Genomic DNA, 26,422 nt, shown 5'->3' on the forward strand with positions numbered 1-26,422 from the left:
TGTTCTTTAATGAGATACCTTTCATGAGTGCTGTTGAATGGAGGTCACAGAAGCAAAAAAAATAGTTTATTTACTGAGTGACCACTCTACACAGGATGAAACACTCTCAATTCTTTACAATCAAGGAAGATTAAACACATTTCTGACACTTGTAAGGTCTGCAGGCCTATCATGTAGGTGAAGATACTGTAAATGTGGCTACAGGTACAATTGTTGGAATAGAGATACATGAATTGGTACTCACTCAGATTAGCTAACTGCTGCTTATACTGAACTTTCGCAAACTGAGTCGCCCTCCTTGCCTGTTCTTTAATGAGAAAACTTTCATGAGTGCTGTTGATAGAAGTCACAGAAGCAAAAAAAAAAATAATTTATTTACTGAGTGACCACTCTACACAGGATGAGACTCTCTCTATTCTTTACAATCAAGGAAGATTAAAGACATTTCTGACACTTGCAAGGCCTGCAGGTCATGCGGGTGAAGATACTGCAAATGTGACTACAGGAACTAATTTTGGAATAGAGATACATGAATTGGTACTTAGGTTATTGCAGAATCTCAGTGTTAATATTGCCGTGGGATTAGATTTATCAGCTCACATATGAGAATGTGCAAAGGAATCAGTATTGCCTTTGACTAGACTGTTTAAGTTAAATCTCAGCTCTGGTAAACTTCCAAAGTTCCTCCAAGACATAGTCCACTAGTGCAGCAGCCATGTACTTGTCATTTTTAAAGGGCTCTGGAAAAGATAAGTGCTATTTGTGTAATAATTGCCAATATTGCTTGCATTTTAGTATAATATTGTTTATTTTTGAGAGCTTAGTATACCTGTGTGACTATTGACTTTGTGGATTTGGATGGAATACAATGGTATTCCATCCAAATTGAATGGAATACAATTGTAGTATGCATGAGGCCTACATGAAATGCAAAAATAATATGCTGCTGATGACAGACTTTTTGAAAATGGTTCAGTGTTATGAGTGATATGTATGCATGCTAAAAATGTGAAAGATGTGTTTGTAGAGAGATTGAACAGGAGACGAAAGAAGTTATGGATTTGTAGAAAGTGCAGTATTTTGTTACACTACAAGTTATAAGCAAATGCGAAACATGGAAGGAATGAAAGTTAGCATAAATGAAAGAAACAGAACGAAAGCTAGTGAGATTTAAGGAGTGAATGAACACACGAATGAAGTAACAAAAGTAAATGATATGGAATCAAAGAGAAGTAAGAATGAAGAAAATGGAAGAAAGGTGTGGCAAAATGAGAGATAGTGAGACTAAAGGAGCAACAGAGAGTGAAATTTCCAAAAGCAAGCTTTGAAGAAAGAGTTGTTCAAAGTTAAAAATGAAATGAGAAATATATGGAGTGATATTAAATGTTTAGTGAAGACAATGAAAGCAAATGAAAGAGTGCAAAAGAATGGAATCAAAGAAAACGGAGAAAAAGAAGTAATGAACGAGTCAAGAATAGCAGTGTATGGAGATTATGTTGTGAGAAGATCGGTTAATGAGAAAGTCCATAAGGTCTGCTATCGAGGAAGGAGATTGATCAACATAATTCAAGCTTGGGATATGAGTAGGAAACGAGCAAGGAAATCAGTGGTTGCAGGAACAAATGATTTAGGTGGACATAAGAATAATGTAAAAAGTTATTGAGAAAAGTGAAAGATAATAGTATAATAGGAAAGGTTGTCAGTAAGTTATTATTATGGGCGACTCCAAGGAGTCCTCAGACTCATCGAGGGAGGCCCTAAACATCATGTCCATCACAACTATTTGACATTCACACAGTATTTATCATACTTTGCCTTGAACTCGTTCACTGTCATAGCACCCACAACAGACTCTGGCAGCTTATTCCACTCATTCACCACTCTAAAAGTAAAAAACCCAGCTCTAAACACCCTTACTAACCACACTCTTGCCCAGCTTCCATGGATTTCCCCAAGTCCTCCCACCACCAGCCCTGTTCTCAAAAATATCATCTGAATTAATCCAATAGAAACCCTTCAGCAATTTGAATGTCTCAATCATATCTCCTCTTGCCTGATTATCAACCAATTTCTGCAATCCACAAATCTTCAACATGTTTTCATAAGGTTCATTCCATAGACCTGCTATCATCTTGGTCACTTGCCTCTGGATCCTCTCAACCTCCTCCCCATCAAGAAGAAACCTAGGTGACCAGATCTGGGCACAGTAATCAAGATGGGGTCTTATCAAGTCTCGATACAGAGGAACAATAACTTGCTTATCTCTGCTCGTCAAGGTATTCTTCAGCATCCAAGTGATTTGATGAGCTGATTTAGCCACTTTTGCGATGTGCCCCCTAAACGTCAACTCCCTATCCACCAACACTCCCAAGTCCCTGACCTCGTCAATCTCCTAGAGTGCATTTCCACCAATGTTATATACTGCTGCTAATATTTTCACCCTAAAATGCATAACCTTACATTTTGCCACATTAAATTGACATCCATTCTCCTTAGCCCAGACTTCCAATCTACCCAAATCATCCTGCAAAATTTTGACATCTGCATTCACTATTGCCCTACCAACTTTGCATCATCAGCGAACAAATGAACCGTTCCTCTCAGTTCCTTCCCTGTATCGTTAATGAACAAATTAAACAGCAGTGGTCCAAGAACAGAACCCTGCGGCACACCACTAGTCACAGGCTGTCTTTTGGAGTCTACTCCTGAGTAAACTACTCTCTGGTATCTTTCCATCAACCACCCTCCTGTCCATCTCACCAACCCTGTATCCATTCCCATATGTTGCAGTTTACAGATTAGAATTCCATGTGGTATCCTGTCAGAGACCTTAGCTAGGTTCAGCAGTATAACTGTAAACCCATTACCCTTATCCAGTTCAGCCATCACTGTGTTATAAAACGTGAGCAAGTTACTGAGGCATGATCTACCCTTCACAAAACCATGCTGCCCCCCCATACAGTATCTCATTTTCATCAATCCTGTATTTTTCCCCTTGACTACTTTCTCCAAGACCTTGACAACGATTCCTGATATGCTGATCGGTTGGAAATTTACAGCAGTAGTCTTGGATCCTCCTTTATTCAGTGGAACTATTTTCCCCTATTTCCACCCCTTTGGGACTAAACCAGACCTGAGACTCAGATTAAACAATAAAGTGAAGGGCACTGACAATTCTTTAGCTGCTTCATGTAAAAAGAAGTACTTGGCCCATGTGGGGATCGAGCCCACGACCTTTGCGTTATTAGTACCACACTCTAACCAACTGAGCTAAAATAATTAATGCCAGCAGCACCCAGGATTCCGAGGTGGGCACCCTCCCAAGTACTAACTGCGCTCAGGTTTGCTTAACTTCAGTGATCAGACGAGAACTGGTGCTTCCAAACCGATCTGGCTGCTGACACACATCATGTTCATCACAACTATTTGACATTCACACAGTATCAGTATCTATCATACTTTGCCTTGAACTCATTCACTGTCATAGCACCCACAACAGACTCAGGCAGCATATTCCACTCATTCACCACTCTAAAAGTAAAAAAACCCAACGTGATTAGGGTGATTAGTCAAGGATAGGTGTAGGGAGGATATCGCGACCAACAAGTGACTTGGATAAGACTGGTTATAGACCTAAAATGAACTGCTGTGTTTATTTACAAATGCCAGGAGCATCAGAAATAAGAGAGATGAAGTTGCTGAGTTATGATAATGATGAGTTCAGATGGAGAGCGAGAATCGTGCATGGTATGCTGGAAGAGCTGTATGAAGAGAAGGGAGTGCATTTTGAGGATGTGTGGCATGTATTTGAGAGAAGAATGGAATTATACAGAAATGACAGATTGTATTTGACTGGCTTTGGATTGAGTGAACTGGAGAAATTGTTGCTAGATGGAAGTGTGGTGTGTGATGCAAGCAAGAGATCAGAAGTAAGAAGTGAAGTAAAAGATCAAGAGAGTGGGATGGAAGAGACTGAATGGAAGTGCTTGACATTGGAAATGGTAATAGTGTGAGCGATGAAGATAGAATGGAAATGCAAGGTGAACAGGAAAATGGGAGGTGCCTGGGTGGACAAGGAAACATGGCATATGAGTGGGGTAGTTGAGACGGAGCAGATATATGAGTTAAGTGGTGATAAGGGTGATTGGCCAAGGATAGGTCTAGGGAGGATATCACAACCAACATGTGACTTGGATAAGACTTGTTATAGACCTAAAATGAACTGCTGTGTTTATTTACAAATGCCAGGAGCATCAGAAAGGGAGATGAAGTTGTTCCACTGATTAAGTTTATCTGCTCAAAAATATCGTTGGAATAAGTGATTCATAGTTGAATGAAGATGACATCCTGATGGGAATGGAAATAGAAGCGTATAGTATTTTTCACAGGAATAGAAAAGACAAGAAGCGAGGGGAAGTGCTGCTAATGATAACGGGAATTATTTCCACACAAGGTAGTCATGAAAGAAGGAAATAGTAGCAATGGTTTTGAGGCAATGTGATGTGAGGTGGAGGGTGACAGAAAGAGATATTTAGTTGGATGTTGCTGCAGGCCAGAGAATGTGGATGGAAGTGATGAAGAAATGTATAAACAACTTAGGTTAGTGAACAAGGGAAGGGTGATTATTATGTGTGATTTTATTTATGGCAGTATAAATTGGAATGAAGAGACAGCATTTGGGAATAAGGAAAATTAAAACCTCAATTAATGATATAGGAAATGATTTGAGAGGAAATATTGAGTTGTTTGATGCAAAATTAGAAGGCTAAATAGGAAATCAAGCTAATATTAAGAGCATGCAGAATAATTTCAATAAGTGATGATATGGGCAGATAATGAGTTACTAATTATTATTATTATTATTATTAAACAAGACCTCATGGAGTCAAAGACTCATCTAGGAGGTCCTTTTATCTCACACACACATCTCGTCATTCTACGTCTTAAACATATTCAAACTCCTTGCAGACACCACACTCTCAGGCAAGGCATTCCAATCACCCACAACTCTGCACAAAAAAAACCTGCCTCTCACTCCCCTACTCACACCCTCTTTATACAGTTTCTACAGTTTCCAGGGATGACCTCTGGTTCTCCCCTGATCTCCCACTATTCTCTGTAGAACTTCTCCACCATTGATCATATAACAACCCCTTACCAACTTGTAGGTCTCTATCATATCTCCCCTCTTCCTTCATTTAATGTGGAAAAATGTCAAGTTATTCTTGGGATGAAAAGATTATGAATATATATTCATTGATGCAACTATGTATTTCAGGAAGTTATAGGAAGTTAAAATTCAAAGGCCATAATTCAGAAATGGTCAAAGTTTATTCATATATTCTTCAGTAACCATGTAATCTTAACAAGCAGAGACAAGGAAGTTATTGTTACTCTTTATAAGCTTTGATGTGATCATATCTAGACTATGTGCACAGGACTGGTCTTAGGTTCCCTGAAGATGAAGTGGTAGAATGAATCCAGAGGGGAATGACTAAGATAATGAGTGACTGTGAATGTACCCTAAGAGGACAAATCTGAGGATTTGTTGGTTGTAGAAGTTAGTTGATTGTTTGAAAATAGAAGATTTGATAGAGATATATAAATTACTGATAGGGTTTTGTCAGATTGATGCATAGGATATTTTTTGGCTCTTGGCTGGTGGGGGGGGGAGAAGAAGGGAGTCATCCCCAGAAATTGAGTAAGGGTATCAAGACCATATTTTTTGCTTAGAGAATATTCACTGATGGGAATCGGTTGCCAGATTCTCTTGTGAATGTGTTCAGGGAGCAGTTCAGTATTGTATTGTTTCCCCATGGTGAGTCTTCAGTCTCCATGGAGATGCCTGTGCAATAATTGCAATATTTGTCACTCAACAACAATATGTAAGTAGAGTTCTAAAACACCAACCTTCTTAACAAATGCATACTAATCTCCTGTAAAGATGTCCAATTTCTCCATCATCTCAAATGTGACTATGGAGAGACAAACTGCTCTTTAATTTTCATTTCATCATCTATTTAGGCATTGTGTCCCCATCCACATGCTTATCTAGTGTTTTATTCTTTTAACCCATTTTGACTTTTCTTTTTTTTTTTTTTAAATCTTACCTTTGCCATAAAAGTGGAAAATGAGTAAAAGTAAACAAATCAGTTCTCCATTAGCTTCCATTTAATTTCTTTAAAACACACAGCAATACATCCTCAGTCTCTCTACCACATGCATGTCCTCTTGCTTATTAATACTGCTATTAATATGCCTCTTGGTCATTCATTTTCAGTACCTCTTTTGCACTATATCATCCTCTAAAATGTAGAAAGGCGTCGATGTTGCAATTGTTCATTTTTAATGAAATAACAGTACTAGTGTAGAAGACCATAGAAACAAAATAAATATGATAATTTATTTGGCTGCTTATATTTCACTAAATTTTGAACTTCTCTGAAAACAAGATCGCAGAACACAAGGTACTAACAATCGAGCAACTTTAAATCTAGGACTAGATCTAAAGTTGTTAGGATGAAAATGATCATAAAAATTACTTATTTCTTATATTATTGATAACTTAATGCCACTGCACTTGGCAAGGTTTGAGGTATGTGTCAATGCTGATGGTGATTCCAGGAATAGTCTCTCAATTTTGTAATAGCTAAAGTTTAAGTACTATGATTTCCTTCCATTTAATGTGGGTAGAAGTATTTTGCCTTAATGATTGTAGCATATTTATTTCTGGTGTTGAAGTCAAATATTAACAGATCTTCTTGTCTATCCATGGTATGCTAAATTGCAGGCATGTGATACTGCCTACATTCCTGGTTGTGTTAAAGGATGGTTCATTAGGATATGGATTGTTAGGTTTGTGGTGTTTAAAAGTGGTGTGAGGATTATATTTATTTATTATTTTCACTGTCTTTTCAGGAACCAGGGGCAAACAGCAAAAAGTCAGCTACTGGAAAAAATCCTAAAACACACCCGAACTCATTATCACCAGAGTTCAAGATCGGTACTATCGATATGAGAAGTCTGAATGGCAAAGAAATGGAGCTAGCTGAGGTATTGGATAAGTACCAGATTTAGAAAGTATTTTTAACTTGGGTATAATTATGTTAAAGATACCAAGCAATTTTAAACCTGGTTTTACTCCATTTTTCCGAAGTAAGCAAACAGACAAAATGTCAAGTTTGCGCCTGCAATTGATGCAAGACTAGCTGATCCCACAGGTAGTGCAAGACCAAGGCAACTCGTGGTAAAGGTGGAGCAAGCTCTGATCACTAATCTTAATATTTACCCTTAATGCCAAAACACATCTTCAAGAAGGGGATGTATGATGTTTTGTATTAAAGGCAAGGGGCCACTACCCAGACCGGTTTCGACCTTTATTGAGGTCTCATCAGTGGGAGCCAGGCTAGAAATACCAAGATTTAGTAATGCAGAGCTCGTAAGTATTTTACCAAAACAAGTTACCATAAGGTGTTATAACCTTATTAAATAAAAATCTCAGGAGGAGGAGATATAAATGTAGAAAGTATTTTTAACTTGGGTATAATTATGTTAAAGATACCAAGCAATTTTAAACCTGGTATTTATTAGCATTTATTATTCATCAATATATGTAATAGATATGGTATTGAAGGTCAGCAATAACAAGACAAAGACGATGAAAACAGGCAGAAGCATTGAAAATATCAACTGCATTGTGAATGGAGAACCTATAGAACAAGTACAACATTTCAGCTACTTAGGAACAATTTTTAGTGAAAATGGTAAATTAAATATGGAAATAGACAACAGAATCAACAAACCTGGTATGGTAGGAAGTCAGTTGAATAAATTTATATGGAATAAAAGGGAAATTAGTCAAAACACTAAATTAGCTATATACAAGATATCATTCAAACCAATTTTATGGATCTGAGAGCTGGGTCTGAGAAGTAAAACACTTGACCAAAGACTAGAGACTGCAGATATGAGAATCCTGAGAAAGATTGGAGGCGTGAACAGATGGCATCAATGGCAATATCATATTAGAAACGAGGATATTAGGAAAGAACTTGTCATTGTCAGCATCCAGGAATGCGTTAGCAGAGGTAATCTCAGGTGGTATGGTAACTTAAACAGAACGAGAGAGGAAAGATTAACAGAACAAGTGTTCTCTGCCAAGTTGGCAGGAAAAAGACCCAGAGGAAGACCAAGATATGAGTGGATTGATATGGTAAAAAGTGACTTAGAAGAGAGAAATATAAAATCTGATAATGTTGCAGTTTTGACATGTAATATAACAGACTGATTTGGAGGAAAATTGTAGATAGGAAGTTAGTAATGATGTAAATTTTTCATGTAGTGCTATCATATCCTGTACACCCCTTGAGGGTAGATGTCAGGAATTTGATGAAGATGTCTTTTCAGATGGAACCTGTGGATATAGGGGGAGATTAGTTTTACTGTGATGTTGTATGTAGAGAGAGAGGAGAAGGGGAATATGTTACAGTGGTAATGGCCATTGGCTAGAAACCAAAAAAAAAAAAAAAAAACCTGATAACTGAATTCTGTGGCAAGAATAGTGTCATTGGTTTTCATTGGTGCAAATATCTCTCTCTCTCTTTGTGTGTGTGTGTGTGTGTGTGTGTGTGTGTGTGTGTGTGTGTGTGTGTGTGTGTGTGTGTGTGTGTGTGTGTGTGTGTGTGTGTGCATTACGATGGCTGGGTGAGATTTTTATCATGGTTTAGTTTGCAACACAAGACACTAATAAGAAAATAATATTTTTTTATGAGTGCCTTGCACTATGAGGCTAGATCCAGCGGCAGCATCAGATAATCTGATGCTTTTGCTGGTCTGGCACGCCTTAATGTTGAGTTCCCTCCATCACATGCTGTTTCAAGCAGTTATCTATTAACAGGTGTGTAATTCAGTTTTCTTACCACCATCTGATCTTTCCTTCTTCTGATATCCACATGGTTGACGTCCCCTTAATAATTACTCAGCCTGCACCTTCTAATTTGCCAATGCATGTCATTTATCCTCCCTTGCATCCCTTGGCCTAGAATAGTAATGGACATATTTTATCCTGTTATTCTCACACCAGATGGCCTTGTGCTCTTCCTTCCACACCTCTTTCTCTCCTGTTGTCCTACTCTTTTTGCCTGACTTACATAGCATCCTGATATCAGTTTAACAAAACATCTTTTGGATGGACCAGAACATCAAGTGCAGGCATGACCAACAATTGTGCATGATCTGATGATCATGTTTGCTAGTGATCAAAAATACCCAATCATAACTGATGGAGATGGTGGTATGTAATATAAGTGTGAAAACTGTGATCGTACGAAGGATCCACACATGCTCTTGAGGTATGTACAGTTCAGGTTTCTCTGAATATACAGTACTCTCCAAACACTTTTTTTTCTTTTTTTTTTTAGTTTATCCATTACTTGCTGCTGTCAGTTAATCAATTAAACCAGCTAACCTTGGATTAACTTGGACCATATCAGATTAACATACCGACTCAAATTATTTCGTAAAGGCAAGAAAGAGGATAAGCGGCCTAAGATTGTTGGAATTTTAATGTATGTTTGGTCACTCATTAACAATTTAATATCTGGCAGACACAGTAAGATATGCCAGTCGTTTCTACAACTGTTCATTTGATTATTAAGCAGATGGTAGCCCATCAGTCAACAGAGATAGTGTCAGATGTAAAGATTTTTTTTTTCTTTTTCTGTAATTAACCCTCCCACCTACTCAAATAAGTATTTAAAAATACTAAGTATAACTTAACTGTTTGCACATCCTTGCAAAGTAAATTATAATAAAAATAAACATTAATTAGCTCTCATTATGCATTAAAAATTAGCATGTATCAAAAGCCATTAGACTATCTGCAGTAAAGTGGAAAGCAATATGGATAAAAAAAGTGATGAATTTTGTGGTTCACAGTTTATGTATACAGTTTATATAATGATGTAATAATACACTTTTAATTCATTAGTGTAATTTATCAGGGAGATTAAGCACCTCTGTAGCTCAATTGGGAGAACAAAAGGACATTGCACCCTTCAATTGTACAGGACATACCTGAGTCTAGTTCAATTCTTGTCATGGTGAGAGAAATCTTTATGAGGGCTTTTTCAATTGAAGGTGAGTTAGCCGATCTCATATGGAGGGAGCAGGGTTTTTTCTGCTGGAAACTTTGGTTTTTCATCCTATGTATAAGCAAATTGGCCATGAGAACACAAAATTTACAGACAAAAAAACACTGCTGTTGTGGTCATTAGATGGCATCATGCATTGATGGTGGTAGTGGAGAGGTTGAGCAGGGGAGACATGAGTTATGCAGTGGTGTAGTGTGCCCTTCCATGACGAGTTCTTAGGCTCCTTGGAGGTGTCAAATAATATTGATATTGATTGCTGAAAAAAATAAATTTGCAATAGCAAATTCATAGAAATGGTAACTGTTTAAAAGTCTCAAATATTCAGTTTTTATTATATTACTTACCCAATATCCAAATTTCATTTTTGGATCACAACCAGACTTTGCACTCCAAATGCATGTTAAGATGTGTGAAGCAAGAATGAAAGCATTTGCTTCTCTGAGAATATGGTCTTCTTTATTTACAGCACTGTACTTCTTTCTCATATGTGGGCATAGACTATTTAAATAAATTCTAATGAATTCAAGCTAGAGGGAGAAATAAGGATGTGTTTAATGGTATTTATATGTATTATTACATATATGGAATATGTACAGTATATGAACAAGAGAAGCTCATTTTATATTTAAATTACCACCACCACCACCATGATTTGTTGTTTAATTAATCAGAGTGATTAAACTGAGAGGACACGTTTAGATATATATATGGGATCATAAAAAAAAGGACTGATAAAAGAAGTAAGGAAGTGTGATATTTCTAATTATACAGGGTGGCCAATAAGTCATGGAACATTCTGTAGAAAGGGCCCATCTTTGTGAAGCTCAAAAAGGAAGACATGTATGTGATGTGATTTTTCATAACTAATAAAAAACTAGTGATGTTAAAAAACTTATGCCATTTCTTTACAAAATGGGCTCTTTCTATGGCATGTTCCATGACTTTTGGAACCCTTGTATTTATTAAACGGATGCCATGGTGCCTACCTTAATAAGACTAAATAAATTTAGTTTAATCCTTTATCCAAGTGTAAGAACACAAAGTTTGCACCTGAAAATATCTTCAGGACTGAGGTAAGGTGGTACATCCCTGGCAACTCGGAGCAAAGGTGGACCAAGCTCTCATTACTCCTTGTCTCAGTATCTCCCATAATGCAAAACACATCTCCTTGTAGACATGTATACTGCTATGCATTAAGGGAAGGGCCACTACCCAGACCGGTTTCGACCTTTATTGAGGTCTCGTTAGTGGGAGGCAGATCCAGAGTGGTGATACTAAGGCAGAAGCAATGGAGAGGTCATATTTACCTATACGAGTTGCCAACCGGTATACCACCTTATTATTAAATTACTCTGGATTTAGAGAAAGATGTTGGAATTTTATTTTGCACTTGGTTAGACTATAATAAATTTATTTTAATCCTTTATCCAAGTGTAAGAACACAAAGTTTGCACCTGAAAATATCTTCAGGACTGAGGTAAGGTGGTACATCCCCTGGCAACTCGGAGCAAAGGTGGGCCAATCTCTCATTACTCTTTGTCTCAGTATCTCTCATGATGCACAGCACATCTCCTTGCAGACATGTATAGTGCTTTGCATTAAGGGAAGGGCCACTATCCAGACTGGTTTTGACCTTTATTGAGGTCTCATCAGTGGGAGGCAGATCCAGAGTGGTGATACTAAGGCAGAAGCAATGGAGAGGTCATATTTACCTATACGAGTTGCCGACCGGTGTACCACCTTATTATTAAATTACTCTGGATTTAGAGAAAGATGTTGGAAGGTTATCTTCCATATTACTGGGAGAGTATCTTTATTAATTCCTTTTAAACCTCTTGGATTTTTTGATCGATGCACAAATAAGGGTTTTAACTTGCAATTGCCAGCAGCATTTCCTCCTAATAGAAGAGTAATGTGATCTTTTGATGCTTTAAAACTGACATTGAGGATTCTTCTTTTGCAATGTAAGTTCTTGCAGGCCATTTCCAAAAAAAAGCCTGTCTCATCAACCTTAAAAATCTGCAATGGTGAGTAATTTCCTTCTTTAATTATTTCTTCTAATTTTTCTGGATAAGATTTTGCAGCCTCACTATCAGTGCTGAAAGCTTCATCTTGTACTTTAATGTTATGCCAGCCAGTTCGCTTTTTATAGCAGTCAAACCACTCACTACTTGCAGCAAAAGTCTCTTTGTAATTATCCCCTTTTTTAGTCTTTCAACATTTTAACAATGGCTAATGCTTTAGTACAAATCGTTACATAGGTAATAGGCATGTTTAATTGTTGAGTTTGGTCGCTTATCCAAGCAGTTAACAGGTTTTCCATATGAGGAATTCTACTGCCTGTTTCTTTATTATGCAACGATGTAGACTGCATAGATTGTGCATTTTTCACTTCTTTCAAATCTTTTTCTTTATCCTTTAAAATGGTGAAAATTGTAGAAGCAGCAAGAGAAAAAGAACTTTAATAGTTCTACCTGCTTGATGGCTGGTAATAATTTCATATTTTTTCTCTAATGTAATTGCTTTCCTTTGTTTCTTTTACTCATTTTTTTGGTTTTGCACTTTGCTTCTTTTTGGCATTGTTGGAAAAGTGAAAGGGTTATAGTTAAAAAGAAAACAAAATAAAAAATCAGGTGTAATTGAAGAAAGCTACAAATAACACACTCGCGTCACTAAGGCTCATGAGTGACTGAGGCTCATTTTAACTGATCATTACATCATTAAATACTGCGTAATTCCTTGTACATGTCCCTAATCACCTTCACCATGCACAATTTAAAAAAAAAAAAATTCTGATTCAAAAAATTCGTAAAGCAGGAATTAGTAAAGTGAGAACTACCTGTATACTTGCTATGAAATTTCACTAGAAGGACATCAGAAAAATACTCAGTGGACTTGATACCAGTAAGTCTCCTGGTCCTAATGCTATTTCTCCAGTTGTACTAAAAACTTGTTCTCTAGAACTTACACCCATCTTTTATCATATTTTCAAGCTATCTGCCCAGCAGCTTGGAAGTAAGCTTTTATCCATCAAATTTTCAGAAAGGATATTAAAGTCAACCATCAAATTTTCATCATATTGCTCAACTTCAGTACTGTACAAAATAATGGAAAAGGTCATCAACAGTCAGCTGGTTCACTACTTGTAGACTCACCATTTACTTAATGATCACCTGTATGGATTCTGTCATTTTTATTCTGCAGCAAATCTCCTAACCAACTTATCCCACCTTTTGGACACAGGTCCTGGAAAAGTTTAAAGAAACTCAAGTGACTTTTGATATTTCCAAAGCATTTCATCAAATCTAGCATCATGGCCTTCTTCCCAAGCTGTTTTATGGTATTCTTCCTTCTCATTGTGAATGGATTGCCAGCTTCTTTCCACTCAAGTTCTAACAGTAGTTAGAACAATTACCTCAGGCAGTATGTAACAAGGCACACGAGGATTGAGGGTCTTGGATTTGATCATCTTATCAGAGTATGTTATTATAAATGAGGTGCCCAATCTCCCACCGGTTGGTGAGAGTGACCATGAAGTGATTGCCTGGGTGGTTACCAGCCATGTGAGGACTTTCCTCACAGATGACCTCACATGGCTGGTAACCACCCAGGTAATCACTGTGGAACTACGAGACTGGTGATTATGAAAAGCTCAGGAGACAGCTTGGAGCTGTAGCATGGAATGAGGAATTGGATGTAAAGGAGATCAATGCTGCTTGGTGATATTGAAGAATTATATAGTTAGAAGCAATGTTTAAATATATTCCAAAGGTCAGAAGATTAAATTAAGTAAATGTGAAATGGATGAATGAAGAGATTAAGCATGCAATACAGAGGGGGGAAAAGGCATTGTGGAGGAAACATAAGAGAAGTGGTAATAACAAATTCCATGAGAAATTCAGAGAAACAGGCAAGGAGGGTAACTTGGTTGGTAAGGTTAGCAAAAGTGAAGTATGAGCAGCAGTTAGCTAATGAAGCCAAAAAAGGAAAGAAAAAAAATTCCTAGGGAGTTCTTTTGACATGTAGCCAGCAAAAATAGGAACAATTATGGTAGGATGGCACTGATTGGAGAAAATAGTATGAGGACAACTGCTGTGGTGGATATAGCTGCTGAGGTGGATGATGGACAGTATGGATTTGTTAAGATATTTAATGAGCGGTTCATAAATGTCTTTCATCCATGTGAATGTGACATCATGGAAAGCTTCAGAGCAGTGGATGATGAGGAGAAGAGAATGACTGTGAGTGAGAAAGAGATATATGGGGAAATAAGCAAACATGATATTAATAAGGCTGTGGAAATTAATGACTTATCAGTACAAATTTGGAAGGAATGTGCCAGGGAATTGATATCTGCCTTGAAATATTTAACGCGAGTCTTAAATTGACTCAAGTTCTGCAGGAATGGAAGGAATGTAAGATTGTACTGCTTCATAAAGGAGGTGACGGAATTCAAGCATCAAATTATAAGCCAATCTGTGTGTCTCTTGTGGTTAAAGTGTTGGAGAGGCTGGTGAGAATTAAATCCAAAATTGGGTTGACAACAATGGTATTATCTTTGATGGACAGCATGGATTTGCTAAAGGGAGGTCATGTTTTAGTAATCTACTTACTTAATACAATAAGGTAACATGTGGGATATGGATACACAGTAGTATACTTATACTTTGCAAAAGGCTTTTGATAGATTACAGCATGATAACTTGATAGTTAAACTAGAGCAGATGGGGTTGAATATTAGATTAGTGCATTGGATTGGAGATTGGCTGTCTGATAAGTATAAACAGGTTGTGTATAGGGGAACAATATCCAGAAGAGGAAAGTAACTAGCTGTGTGCCTCAGGGGTCTGTTTTAAGGCCACTGCTCTTTAACCTTGCCAAGGCCTTTGACAGGATACCACATGGAACTCTAATCAGTAAACTGGAGCAGATGGGGATGGATATAGGGTTGGTGAGATGGATAGGAGGGTGGTTGATGGAGAGATACCAGAAAGTGGTTTATTCAGGAGTGGAGTCCAAAAGATGGCTTGTGACTAGTGGTGTGTTGCAGGGTTCTGTTCTTGGACCACTACTTTTCAATTTGTTCATTAACAATATAGGAAAGGATCTGAGAGGAAGTGCTTATTTGTTTGCTGATGATGCAAAGTTGGGTAGAGCAATTGTGAGTGCACAGGATGTCAAAATTTTGCAGGATGATTTGGATAGTTGGGAGGACTGGGCTAGGGAAAATGGATGTCAATTTAATGTGGCAAAGTGTAAGGTTATGGATTTTGGAGTGAAAATATTAGCAGCAGTATATCACATTGGTGGAACCGTACTCCAGGAGATTGATGAGGCCAGGGATTTGGGAGTGTTGGTGGATAGGGAGTAGAAGTTTAGGGGGCACATTGCAAAAGTGGCTAAATCAGCTCATGAAATCACTTGGTTGCTGAAAAATACTTTAACAAGCAGAGATAAACAAGTTATTGTTCCTCTATATCGAGCCTTGATAAGACCCCATCTAGACTACTGTGCCCTGATATGGGTGCCAAGGTTTCTTCTTGATGGGGAGGAGGTGGAGAGGATCCAGAGGTGAGTGACTAAGATAATAGCAGGTCTGTGGAATGAACCTTATGAGAACAGGTTGAAGATTTGTGGATTGCAAAAATTGGGTGATAGGTGGAAAAGGGGTGATATGATTGAGACATTCAAATTACTGAAGGGTTTCTATAAGATTAATCCAGAAGATATTTTTGAGAATAGGACTGGTGGTGGGAAGACTAGGGGCATGGAAGCTGGGCAAGAATGTGGTTAGCAGGGGTGTTAGAGCTAGGTTTTTTACTTGGAGAGTGGTGAATGAGTGGAATAAGCTGCCAGAGTCTGTTGTGGGTGCTATGACCGTGAATGAGTTCAAGGTGAGATATGATAGATACTGTGTGAATGTCGAATAGTTGTTCTTGACATGATGTTAGGGCCTCCCTCGATGAGTCTGTCGACTCCTTGCAGTTGCCAGAAATAATAATAATAATAACCTCTATATTAATGATACCGGAGAAGATCTGAATAGGGATATGCAGTTGTTTGCAAATGATGCAAGCTTGGGAAGAACTGTGAGGAGCAGTGCAGATGTTGTAGCCTTACAAGAAGACTTGAAAAGACTGAATGAATGGGAGTAGGCATGCCAGTTTGATGTTGCAAAATGTAAGGTTTTAAAATTTTGAAATACAAAGATGGGATGCAGAGTTTAGTCTTGGTAGGGATATAACATTGGAGGTGGAAGAAATCGATTTTGTGGTGATGGTGCATAAGGATCAAAAATTTAGAAGCCATATTGTCAGATTGTGAGGAAACAACACAACAAATTCTGGTAATGATGCAGAGGACACTGACTTGTAGAAGGAAGGAGATTCTGGTTCCTTTGTATAAGGCTCTGATTAGGCCAAATATGGACTAATGTGCACAGATTTGGTCACTAGGTTTTCAAAAAAGTAAAGAGAGAGAGAGCGAGAGAGCAGAGGCTATTCACCAAAATAGTTTCTGATCTCTGGAATGTTGAATATGAAAAAAAGGTTGAGACGATGCACTTTGCAGTCTAGTGGAGGAAGAGGGGTGATATGGTGGAGACGTACAAATTCATAAAGGTTTGTTATAGGATTAACATTGAAGAGGTTTTTCATAAAATGGTGGGAGATTGGGGAGAACAAGATGTCATCCCTGGAAGCTGCATAATAAGGGTGTGAGCAAGGGAGTGAGAAGCAGGTTTTTTTGCATGGAGAGTTGTGAATGATTTAAATGCATTGCCTGAGAGCGTGGTGTCTGCAGAAAATTTGAATGTGTTTAAGGCATGATGTTATGAGCTGTGTGTGTATAATGAAAGGGACCTCCTATGTGAATCTCTGACTCTATGGGGGGGGGGGGGGCTTAGAATAATAATAATAATATTCTTACCCATAAGTTTGGAGACTTTTCCATGTTTACTTTTTTTTTTACTCTTACTTCTGTGAATTCCATTTCTGTGCATCAGCAGGCACACCTGTCAACAACATCAGGAATTGGTTTCTCCTTTCAGGTGTACCTAATGGTCAATTCATTTACACTAGAAATATAGGTTACTACTACATTCCATTTTAGACTCCTTTCCTTTAGTGTTGCACGGTGATCAGCATTCATTTTAGACAAATTATGGACTCTACAACCGTGTTATAAAGGAAAAGAAAGAACTACCACATTCCACTTTTCAACTTATTCAGGTTTGGTTTTCAGTTCAGTTTTCTGTTTTAGTTTAGTTTCAGTGATATTTTCTGAGTAAGCACGATATCTTTTTTATTTTTTTGCTTTCTTTTCACTTTGATCATTAGCACTACCAGTTTAACTTTCTCTTCAGGAACATTTTCAAAAAAACAAAAAAAAATGAAGTTTTTTATTGTTTCACAAATCACACAATACCAAGCATGATCAAAATAAAGCACTATACTATACCAAACAGCAATAATGCCACAAGAGAATTTTTTTTTAAATTTTGCTAGCACCTACAAAAGGTATTATGAAAACCTATACTAACATTTTTTACCACAGGTAGCTACAGATGTTTTTTTTTTCTATTTTTATGAATTTTATAATATATTTTTGTATTATTTTTTAATTTTTTACATACATTACTAGGCAATGAAATTCATCTCCCACCCAAAATGATGATAATGATATAACTGTATTGATATAAATTATGTATTGTATAAATTAATTAATTTATATTTAATAAATGATTATATAATTAATAAATTATGCATTCAATTATAAATTATATATTGATATAATAATAATGTTCTTTTATTATTTTTTTTTTTTGCTGGACTATCTTAAAGAGTATAATCGATTAATAATACTGATGTATTTGTTGCTTCATTCAGCTTATTATATCATAGTGTGTTAGCCTTGCAGACTAGTGATATATGTTTCTGAAGATTAAAAAGTGAGACTTTGCAGTTTTTAGCTAGTGAAGTAGATAGAATCCATGTTCATCTGGGGAAAGTTTGTTAGGTGTTCAGTTAGGAAGCATGCAAAGTCAAGATTATTCTCACAGCATGGAGTATGTGGTTACTGTAAGATGTTGTCAATGCATCTTCAATGAATTTTTGTCCCTCATTACTGCACTTATGTCATAGGTCCCAAGATCTATGACATGAGTGCAAGTGTAGGGCAAGTGATTAAAAGAAGAAAGGAATTTGTTGGTGTGTGTTTAAGGAAGACTTGAGGGTTGTAATCATTGGGGAAAACAGTATCGGGAGGACTGTTCCAAACAGTAGAAGTGTATGGAATGAAATAGGAGGATGAGGAATTGGTTTGATAAGTTTGAAGCTTAACCATATTGAAGTTGACTGGTAGCTGCTTGTGTTCATGTGATGAGAGAAAAGTGGAAGAATAGTAATCATCGATGGAGTATTCATGGAAATACCTACAGGAAAGACAATGCAGTAACAGCATCTATGGCAAAGTGACTGGAGGAGTCAAGGAGGAAGAGAAGTTATCATTTAATTGAACTGTTCTCTTCTCAAGAAATTCATTTTCTTTGCTTCCAGTTTCTATCTTATCATCCTAATCTGTATTGCTGTAATGAAAATCACCCATAATGATCACCCTTTTCTTATTTGCTTGTTCATTTCCTGGTCACTACCCTCCAAATTACCAAGTCTGTGGCAACATCCAATGAACTATTTCATTCTATTCACCTCTATATCACACCATACTGCTTCAAGACCATTACCAATATTTCACCCTTGCATCTCTGCCTTGTATGGACATAGCTCTTTTTCTATCATTAATTGCACTTCTCCTCCCTTTTTGCCCTTTCTATCTTCATGAAATTCATTGTACCCTTCCATCTCTATTACTCTCAGGATATCATTCTCATCCAACTATGTCTCTCTTATTCCAACAATTTTCAAACTCAATCAATGCAACCATTTCATTTGCCTTGTTTCTGATACTTCTACCATTTGTATACAAACATAACAGCTTATTCCTGGATCTATAACAAGTTTCTCTGATACCACTTATTAGATGTTACTTCTCTACAGTACCATCGACAGGGTGTAGCATAGAGGCAGCCTGCCTCACGGCACGGCTTAATGTGAGAGCGCTTGTTCAGCCATATTGTAGGCGGCATTGCTACATGAACAATTCCTGTTAACATAGCAAATGTGGAAAGAAGTGTTTCCAAGCTTAAACTGATTAAAAATTATTTGCAAACAGCAATGATTCAAGAAAGATTGATTGTTCTAGCAACTATATCAATAGAGGTAGACATAGCTTATAATTTAAATTTAGAATGGCTTATAAACAGTTTTATTGTGCGATATCCCCCATAGAACAAACATTTAATTAATATTATTATGTAATCATTTTGCATTAATATTTCTCTTGTAATAAAAACAAAATAGCAATTGGAGTTTTTCTTATATTTTTGTCTTATACTCCACCAGGGGTGATATTTAATTGTTTGTCCCAGGGCACAATGTAATCTGGCAACGGCCCTGCTTCTCTATATTTTCCTCAAACCATTTCTTTTTCCTCCTTACTCGTTCCAGAACCTTTTTCAAATGCAAGTGTTTTCCCTACACCCCAAGTCATCCCCTTTCCTTTTTGTGTACATATGTTCACATCCTCTTGGAGCATCACCTTTCTCACGCTGTGTTCCTCTGTCCACGCTGAGTTTCCTCATTTCCCTGTTTGTCTTGTGCACTTGTTCTCTCATTCTCTATACTCATGCTACCCACTTCTTCATTTACATGCAACACTTGAATCTCTCCTTCCTTACCCTCCCACTCTTTCACATTGCTTGCTTTCATATATATGCAAAAAAAATGTGGCTCTCACCTCAATGGAAATCAGATTTGTTTCTGATTTCCATTGAGGATTCAGACAGAATATTCTGTCTGAAATAAAAATGCCTATATGATAATTTCTGTGGGATTCATGAGTGTACAACTTGTGTTGTACACTCATGTATTGTTGCTTCAAAAACTTTAAAAAATGGTTCCTGTTGTGCAACACCAAATGAATAAGAGAACTGTCATCAGGGCAATGCTGCCACAAAAGCTTTTCTCTTACTACTTTCATCTATTCCCCACAGGATTCCCATATTCTGAAATGTCACTGCCTTCTCTCATCACTTTACCAATATTTTCTTCTTTATACGTTCCCACCATTTTCATACTGATCTCCAAGCTATTTTCAATATCATGTATTCTAACTCATTCTCTCTCTCTCTCTCTGGTATATAAAATACACATACAAAAAGGCAGTTGTACACTCATGTATTAAGAATTCCACCATCCTACTATTCTAGAATAAAAATATGTTTAGGTTTATGTTCTGTTTGCATTCTCCTGCTACATTGCAAATTTTAATTATGAAAGGAAAACATTTTGTACTGATGATAATAAATGAGCCAAGTGAAGTGTATCATAAATTCAGAAATAAATGAAAGATCAGAAGTTGGCATCTTGAAAACTTGCTCACTACATATATTCTCTGAACAGCATTTATAGTGATTTCTAAACATTATACAATAAAAAAAAAAAAATGCACAAGCCATAGCAAATGTCTAACCAGCAATATAAATATAGCTGTATAATAAACGTAGCAAAAGTAATGAGGAACTTATCTTTCCTTCATCAGCTATAATCCACTATCTCTATGTGATCTTTGAATCTTTACAAAGAAAAGGAAGGTGCGTTACCTTCCTTTTGTGACATGTAATATTCCATATGGCAATGGTGCCATTCATATAGTATAAATATATGATAGGATTCTTTTTAAAGAAAGGTGATGCTTATGCACAGGACTTAATCTAATCTATAAAGGAGTTTCTGAAGTTTGAGACAAGCAGGGCTATGCAACAGTATCTAAGGAATCTAGCAATAGCTACAGTCCATATAAACTGATCTTACACTATACTTTACTGTCTTGCTTTAGGCATGCTATCAGATCTTTTCAGTTTTTTTTTTTTTCTATAAATATGTCACGAAATGATATTAGCAAAATTTACTATTAATTTGTTTATTTCTCTACTTTCATACTCATATTATGATTATATGGGTATCTCCATGGAGTTAGAAAACTCATTTCAGGAGACCTGCACTAACCATTATTCACATAATAACTATCATACCCCTCCCTAAACTCAGGGCATTCAGTCAGAACTGTCAGAACTACTTCTAGCAATCCACTCTAGTCATTCTACACTCTCTAAGCAAAAAAAAGAAAATCTAATCTTCACACCCTTACTAACCACATACTTTTAAAACAATTTTCAGGGTTGAGTCCCTAGTTCTGTACATACTTATGTAATGAAAATTTCAGCTAACGCATTTTTTTTTTTTTATTCCCGTATACGGAAGTAGGCGAGGCCATTTAGCCCTATCTAACTTTTTGGAGACTGAGTGGGCAGTTCAATCTCCACTGGTACCAATCAGAGATAGATGGCCCAAGGCTATCACTAATTAAGCGGTACGCAGTGAAGAGAGATGGCTCAAATGTGCCGCCATCTCGTGGTCCCTAACACAATATATTTACTGTCTGAAATAGTGTGGGTTCTATGGTCGAGTTATACGGTGGGTTCTTGAGTTTACAGGACGAAAAACCTGAGTTTCCGGGAGGAAAAACCTGCTTGCCCGTGCCAGAGATCGACTGACTCGGGAACCGGTCGAAAAAAGGCTTAGAAAAATTTCCTCTAGTCGCCGACTAGACTCGAAACCAAGTCTTCCTTCGTGTGGCTAAGCGCCTTGGTGTGCAAACGGCACATCCACTGAGCTACACAGGTAATGAAAATTTTATTTTCTATAATTAAAGGGTGGAGAAAGGACGAGAGGACACCCTTGGAAACTGAGAATGAAGGCCTCCAAGAAGGGTGTAAGGGCTAGATTTTTCTCTCAGAGGGTGGTGCATGATTGGAATGGATTGCCATTGGATGTTGTGAGTGCAAGCAGTGTGAATGAATTCAAGAATAAGTATGATAGCTGGTGTGTGTAGTATGTGGCCTCTCTCGATGAGTCTCTGACTCCTTGGAGGTCTCTGTTAATAATATTCTTAGTGAATTTTATTATGTTTTATTTGATATTTACAGTTTGCATTATTAGTTTAATTTTTTATTTAATACTTGGCTTCAATCTCAGAATTATCTTGAATCATTAGATTTATTTCCTATATCAAATTGAACTGCATTCTGGAAAATGCACCTTTACTATGCTTCAGTCCAATTTTAGCAAAGTTGTAGATGTAAACTGCATTTAGCAGTATATATTCTTTTGTTGTTTTCACATCTGCCTGTTTATCTCAGCAAGTCATGCAGCTCTCATCAATAGCTTATACAATAATCTCCTGATAGCAGAAAATAGATAAGAGATTAATCAATACAAAATGTTTTGTTGTTATGTTATTTTTGCATATATGGTAATAGAGAGATAGGAGGCATTTCTCATTTTCTTACCTGCTTTTCTGTTGTTGGGAAGTCTTCATATCTTATAGAGTAATAAGGATAATGAGGATAAGAATAATCAAACATCCATTCACAGAAATAATTGGCTATATCATAGGCTCTGAAAATAGAAGTTAAAATTAAACATAAAATAGTAATTTAAAAATTTTCTTAAGTAAAAATATATTCTAAGTGCTCATTGAGACTCAGTATAATGATAATTCTCACTTGGATAATGGAGGGGGGGGGGAGTTTATTGAGGTATGGTTGTAGAGTTGAAAACTGAGTTTTCATGCAAACTTTTCAATGCCCTCTCAAATAATGCCACAAGAATTTTAAAATAAATGTGAAATTTTATTAAGCTGAAAAATTATTTACCATATATGTCGGCATACAAGGTGGCTGGGCAGGTAAGACAAGTCCTAAAATTTCTTTTCAGAATGTTTATTTTGTGCTATATTCACTGTATAAGATGACCGCAAATTTTACACTTACCTCTGACAGCATCTTACTTTATTAGACATGACACCTTGCCACCTTGCTTTTACTTGAAGGGGTTAAAGGGTTTTAAGATATGTTCTTTCTTGTGGTTATATCAGTTACTTTAATATCATTTTAGTTCTAGGTGTTTATCAGAACTTTCCAGACCCTGCTTGTATATAGATGTACTTCAGTATTTAATTCATCATCATCATCATCATCATCAAATTCCTGCTATGTACCCTCAAGGGATGTACAGGATATGACAGTACTACATGAAAAAATTACATCATTACTAACTTCCTATCTACAATTTTCCTCCAAATCAGTCTGTTACTTGTCAAGACTCCAACATTATCAGATCTTATATTTCTATCGTCTAAGGCACTTTGTACCGTATCAATCCACCTATATCTTGGTCTTCCTCTGGGTCGTTTTCCTGCCAACCTGGCAGAGAACACTTGTTTTGCTAATCTTTCCTCTCCCATTCTATTTAAGTGACCATACCACCTGAGATTAGCTCTGCTAATGCATTCCTGGATGCTGACAATGTCAAGTTCTTTCCTAATATCCTCATTTTTAATATGATATTGCCATTGATGCCATCTGTTCACGCCTCTAATCTTTCTCAGGACTCTCATATCTACGGTCTCTAGTCTTTGGTCAAGTGTTTTACTTCTGACCCAGCTCTCAGATCCATAAGTTAAAACTGGTTTGAACACCGTCTTGTATACAGCTAATTTAGTGTTCCGACTAATTTCTCTCTTATTCCATATGAATTTATTCAATTGACTTCCCACCATACCAGCTTTGCTGATTCTGTTGTCTATTTCTATATTTAATTTACCATCTTCAGTAAAAATTGTGCCTAAGTAGCTGAAATGTTTTACTTGTTCCACAGGTTCTCCATTCACAACACAGTTGACATTTTCAATGATTCTGCCTATTTTCATTGTCTTTGTCTTTTTATTGCTGACCTTCATACCATATCTATTACAACAGCTATTCAATTTAGTCAGAGAATCTTGCAGACTTGTAGCGGATTTATTTAGAAGTATAACATCATCCGCATAAAGCAAAGAGCTGACATTAACATCTCCAATTTTGATATCAGGTTTAATACCACTTTCCTTCATAATGTGATCCATATAGATAATGAATAACAGAGGGGATAATGTACATCCTTGTCTCACACCAGATTTAACATTAAACCATCTTCCTGTACTTCCTTCAATTCTAACTGCTGACTTACAACTCAAATAAAGACTAAGTATTGCTTGATATAATGCCCCATTGACACCATATAACTGCAGCATATTGAATAGCTTCTCTCTTGGCACCTTGTCATATGCCTTTTCCAAATCGACAAAACTTAAATACAGATTTTGTTATATTCCCATGCTTTCTCGACTATTTGTCGTAAAGTGAAGATCTGATCCTGACAGTCTCTATTTGGCCTGAATCCAGCTTGTTCTTCACCAAGCTTCTCTTCCACAATTCTTCTCAACCATTTCTCAAGTATACTGGCATAGATCTTGCCAGGAACACTCAGTAGGGAAATACCTCTGTAATTCTCACATTCAGTTTTATTTCCCTTTTTATATATGGGTACTATGAGAGCTCTACTCCAATCATCGGGAATTCGTCCCTCTGTCCATGCTTTCTGAACTATGCAGTGCAGCCACTGTAAGACTTTTATACCACCATACTTCAGCATTTCGTCGAATATCATCTACTCCTGCTGCCTTTCCACATTTCAAGCCTTTGATGGCTTTTTCTACTTCAAGTATGGATATGTACTCCTGACTGCATGCCTGGTCAGTGTTTTTTATCACTGTGCTGTCATCACTGCTTGTTTCATTTAGCAGTTTTTCAAAGTAATTACTCCATACTTCAAGGATATCTTTTTCTCTTGTTTTCATGTCACTTTTATCATCTCTAACTCCTTTTACAGCACTCTTTCCTCCATTCCTAAGCTTCTTCAACAACCTCCAGAATATTTTGCCACCTTCTTGATATTTATTTTCTATATTCTTGCCAAAGTCCTCCCATGACTTTTGTTTAGCTAGTTTTACACACTGTTTAGCTTTCTTACATTTGTCTCTGTATTCTGTAAGAGTAAAAGCTGACTTATTTGCCAGGAACTTTTGATATGCTTTCTTCTTTTCCTTCACTGACTCTTTAACTTCCTGTGTCCACCAGGGAGTTCTGATTTTTTTATCCTTGCACACAACCTCACCACATGCCGCTCTGGCAGAATCAATCAATGATTTCTTCAGAGTTTGCCACTGAATCTCCAAAGTTTGATTCCTGTTCTCAAACTCTTTCATTTTTCCTTCAATAATCTTTGTGTATTTTAGTCTACAGTTCACATCTGAGAGCTGCTCAACTTTTATTCGCTTTAAAACTTTCTTACATGTTATTCTTTTCAATATGAAATTCAATTTTATCATGCTCAAGACTAAATAGTGATCACTTCCAATTTCAAATCCTCTATACACTCTGGTGTCCTGCACCAGGGAGAAAACATCACTATCAACAATAACATAGTCGATGAGACTTTTCTTATTCCTAGCCTCTTCTCTCCATGTGAATTTGTGCACATTTTTATGTTGGAACATGGTGTTAGTAATAACCAGTCCATGTCCTGAGCAGAAATCCAACAGATATTTGCCATTATTATTAGCTTTGCTCTTTTCTCCAAATTTTCCCAAAATATTTTTGTATGTCTCACAATCATTTCCTACTCTGCTATTTAGATCCCCAACAAGGACCAACTTTTCCTTTTTCATTGTGTCAGTTGCTTTTTCTAGAGCGTCAAAAAATTCCTCCACTTCTACCTTAGTAGAACCTTCTGTGGGACCATAGGCACAAATAAGTCTCATTGTCCAGTTCCCCATTCTCATATTTGCCCACATTACTCTACTTGAGACTGACTGCCATTCAAGAAGATTAGCCTCATATTTTGTGTTGAATACTATGGCTACTCCTTCTTTTCCTTGATTGTCATTGCCTGAATATAACATTTTGTATTTATTGCTCAGAAAGATCTCACCAGTTTTGGTCTTTTTTGTTTCAGTCACCCCTATTATGTCGATCTGGTACTTATCTAATTCCTCAGCTAGCTCCATTTCTTTGCCATTCAGGCTTCTTACGTTGATAGTACCGATCTTTAACTCTGGTGATGTAGAGTTGGGGTTTGTTTTCAGATTTGTTCCAGTAGCTGACTTTTCGCTGTTCGCCCTGGTTCCCTGGCGAAAACAACGGGGGCCTTGTTTAACCGGGCGACGCCCCAGCCAGCATGAAATTTTGTCATGTTGTACCATCATTTTTTATT

At 36.9% G+C, this 26,422-nt stretch overlaps 1 protein-coding gene and 1 pseudogene across 1 annotated transcript in view; both read right to left on the reverse strand.

The window, feature by feature from the left end:
- Positions 1-26,422, reverse strand: part of LOC150092755 (choline/ethanolamine kinase-like) — a 188,496-nt gene that overhangs the window by 9,007 nt on the left and 153,067 nt on the right. The window contains exons 7-8 of the mRNA XM_090414392.1: positions 22,618-22,726; positions 10,496-10,678 (exon numbers count right to left, since the gene is read on the reverse strand). Of these exons, the coding sequence (XP_090270518.1) occupies positions 10,496-10,678; positions 22,618-22,726 (292 nt within the window). The remainder of the gene's footprint in view (positions 1-10,495; positions 10,679-22,617; positions 22,727-26,422) is intronic.
- Positions 3,284-3,402, reverse strand: LOC150092756 (5S ribosomal RNA; annotated as a pseudogene).

This window comes from Typopeltis vanoorti, chromosome 25, assembly GCF_054136105.1.
Source record: "Typopeltis vanoorti isolate ZY-2024b chromosome 25, IOZ_Tvanoo_1.0, whole genome shotgun sequence".
NCBI lineage: Eukaryota > Metazoa > Arthropoda > Arachnida > Uropygi > Thelyphonidae > Typopeltis > Typopeltis vanoorti.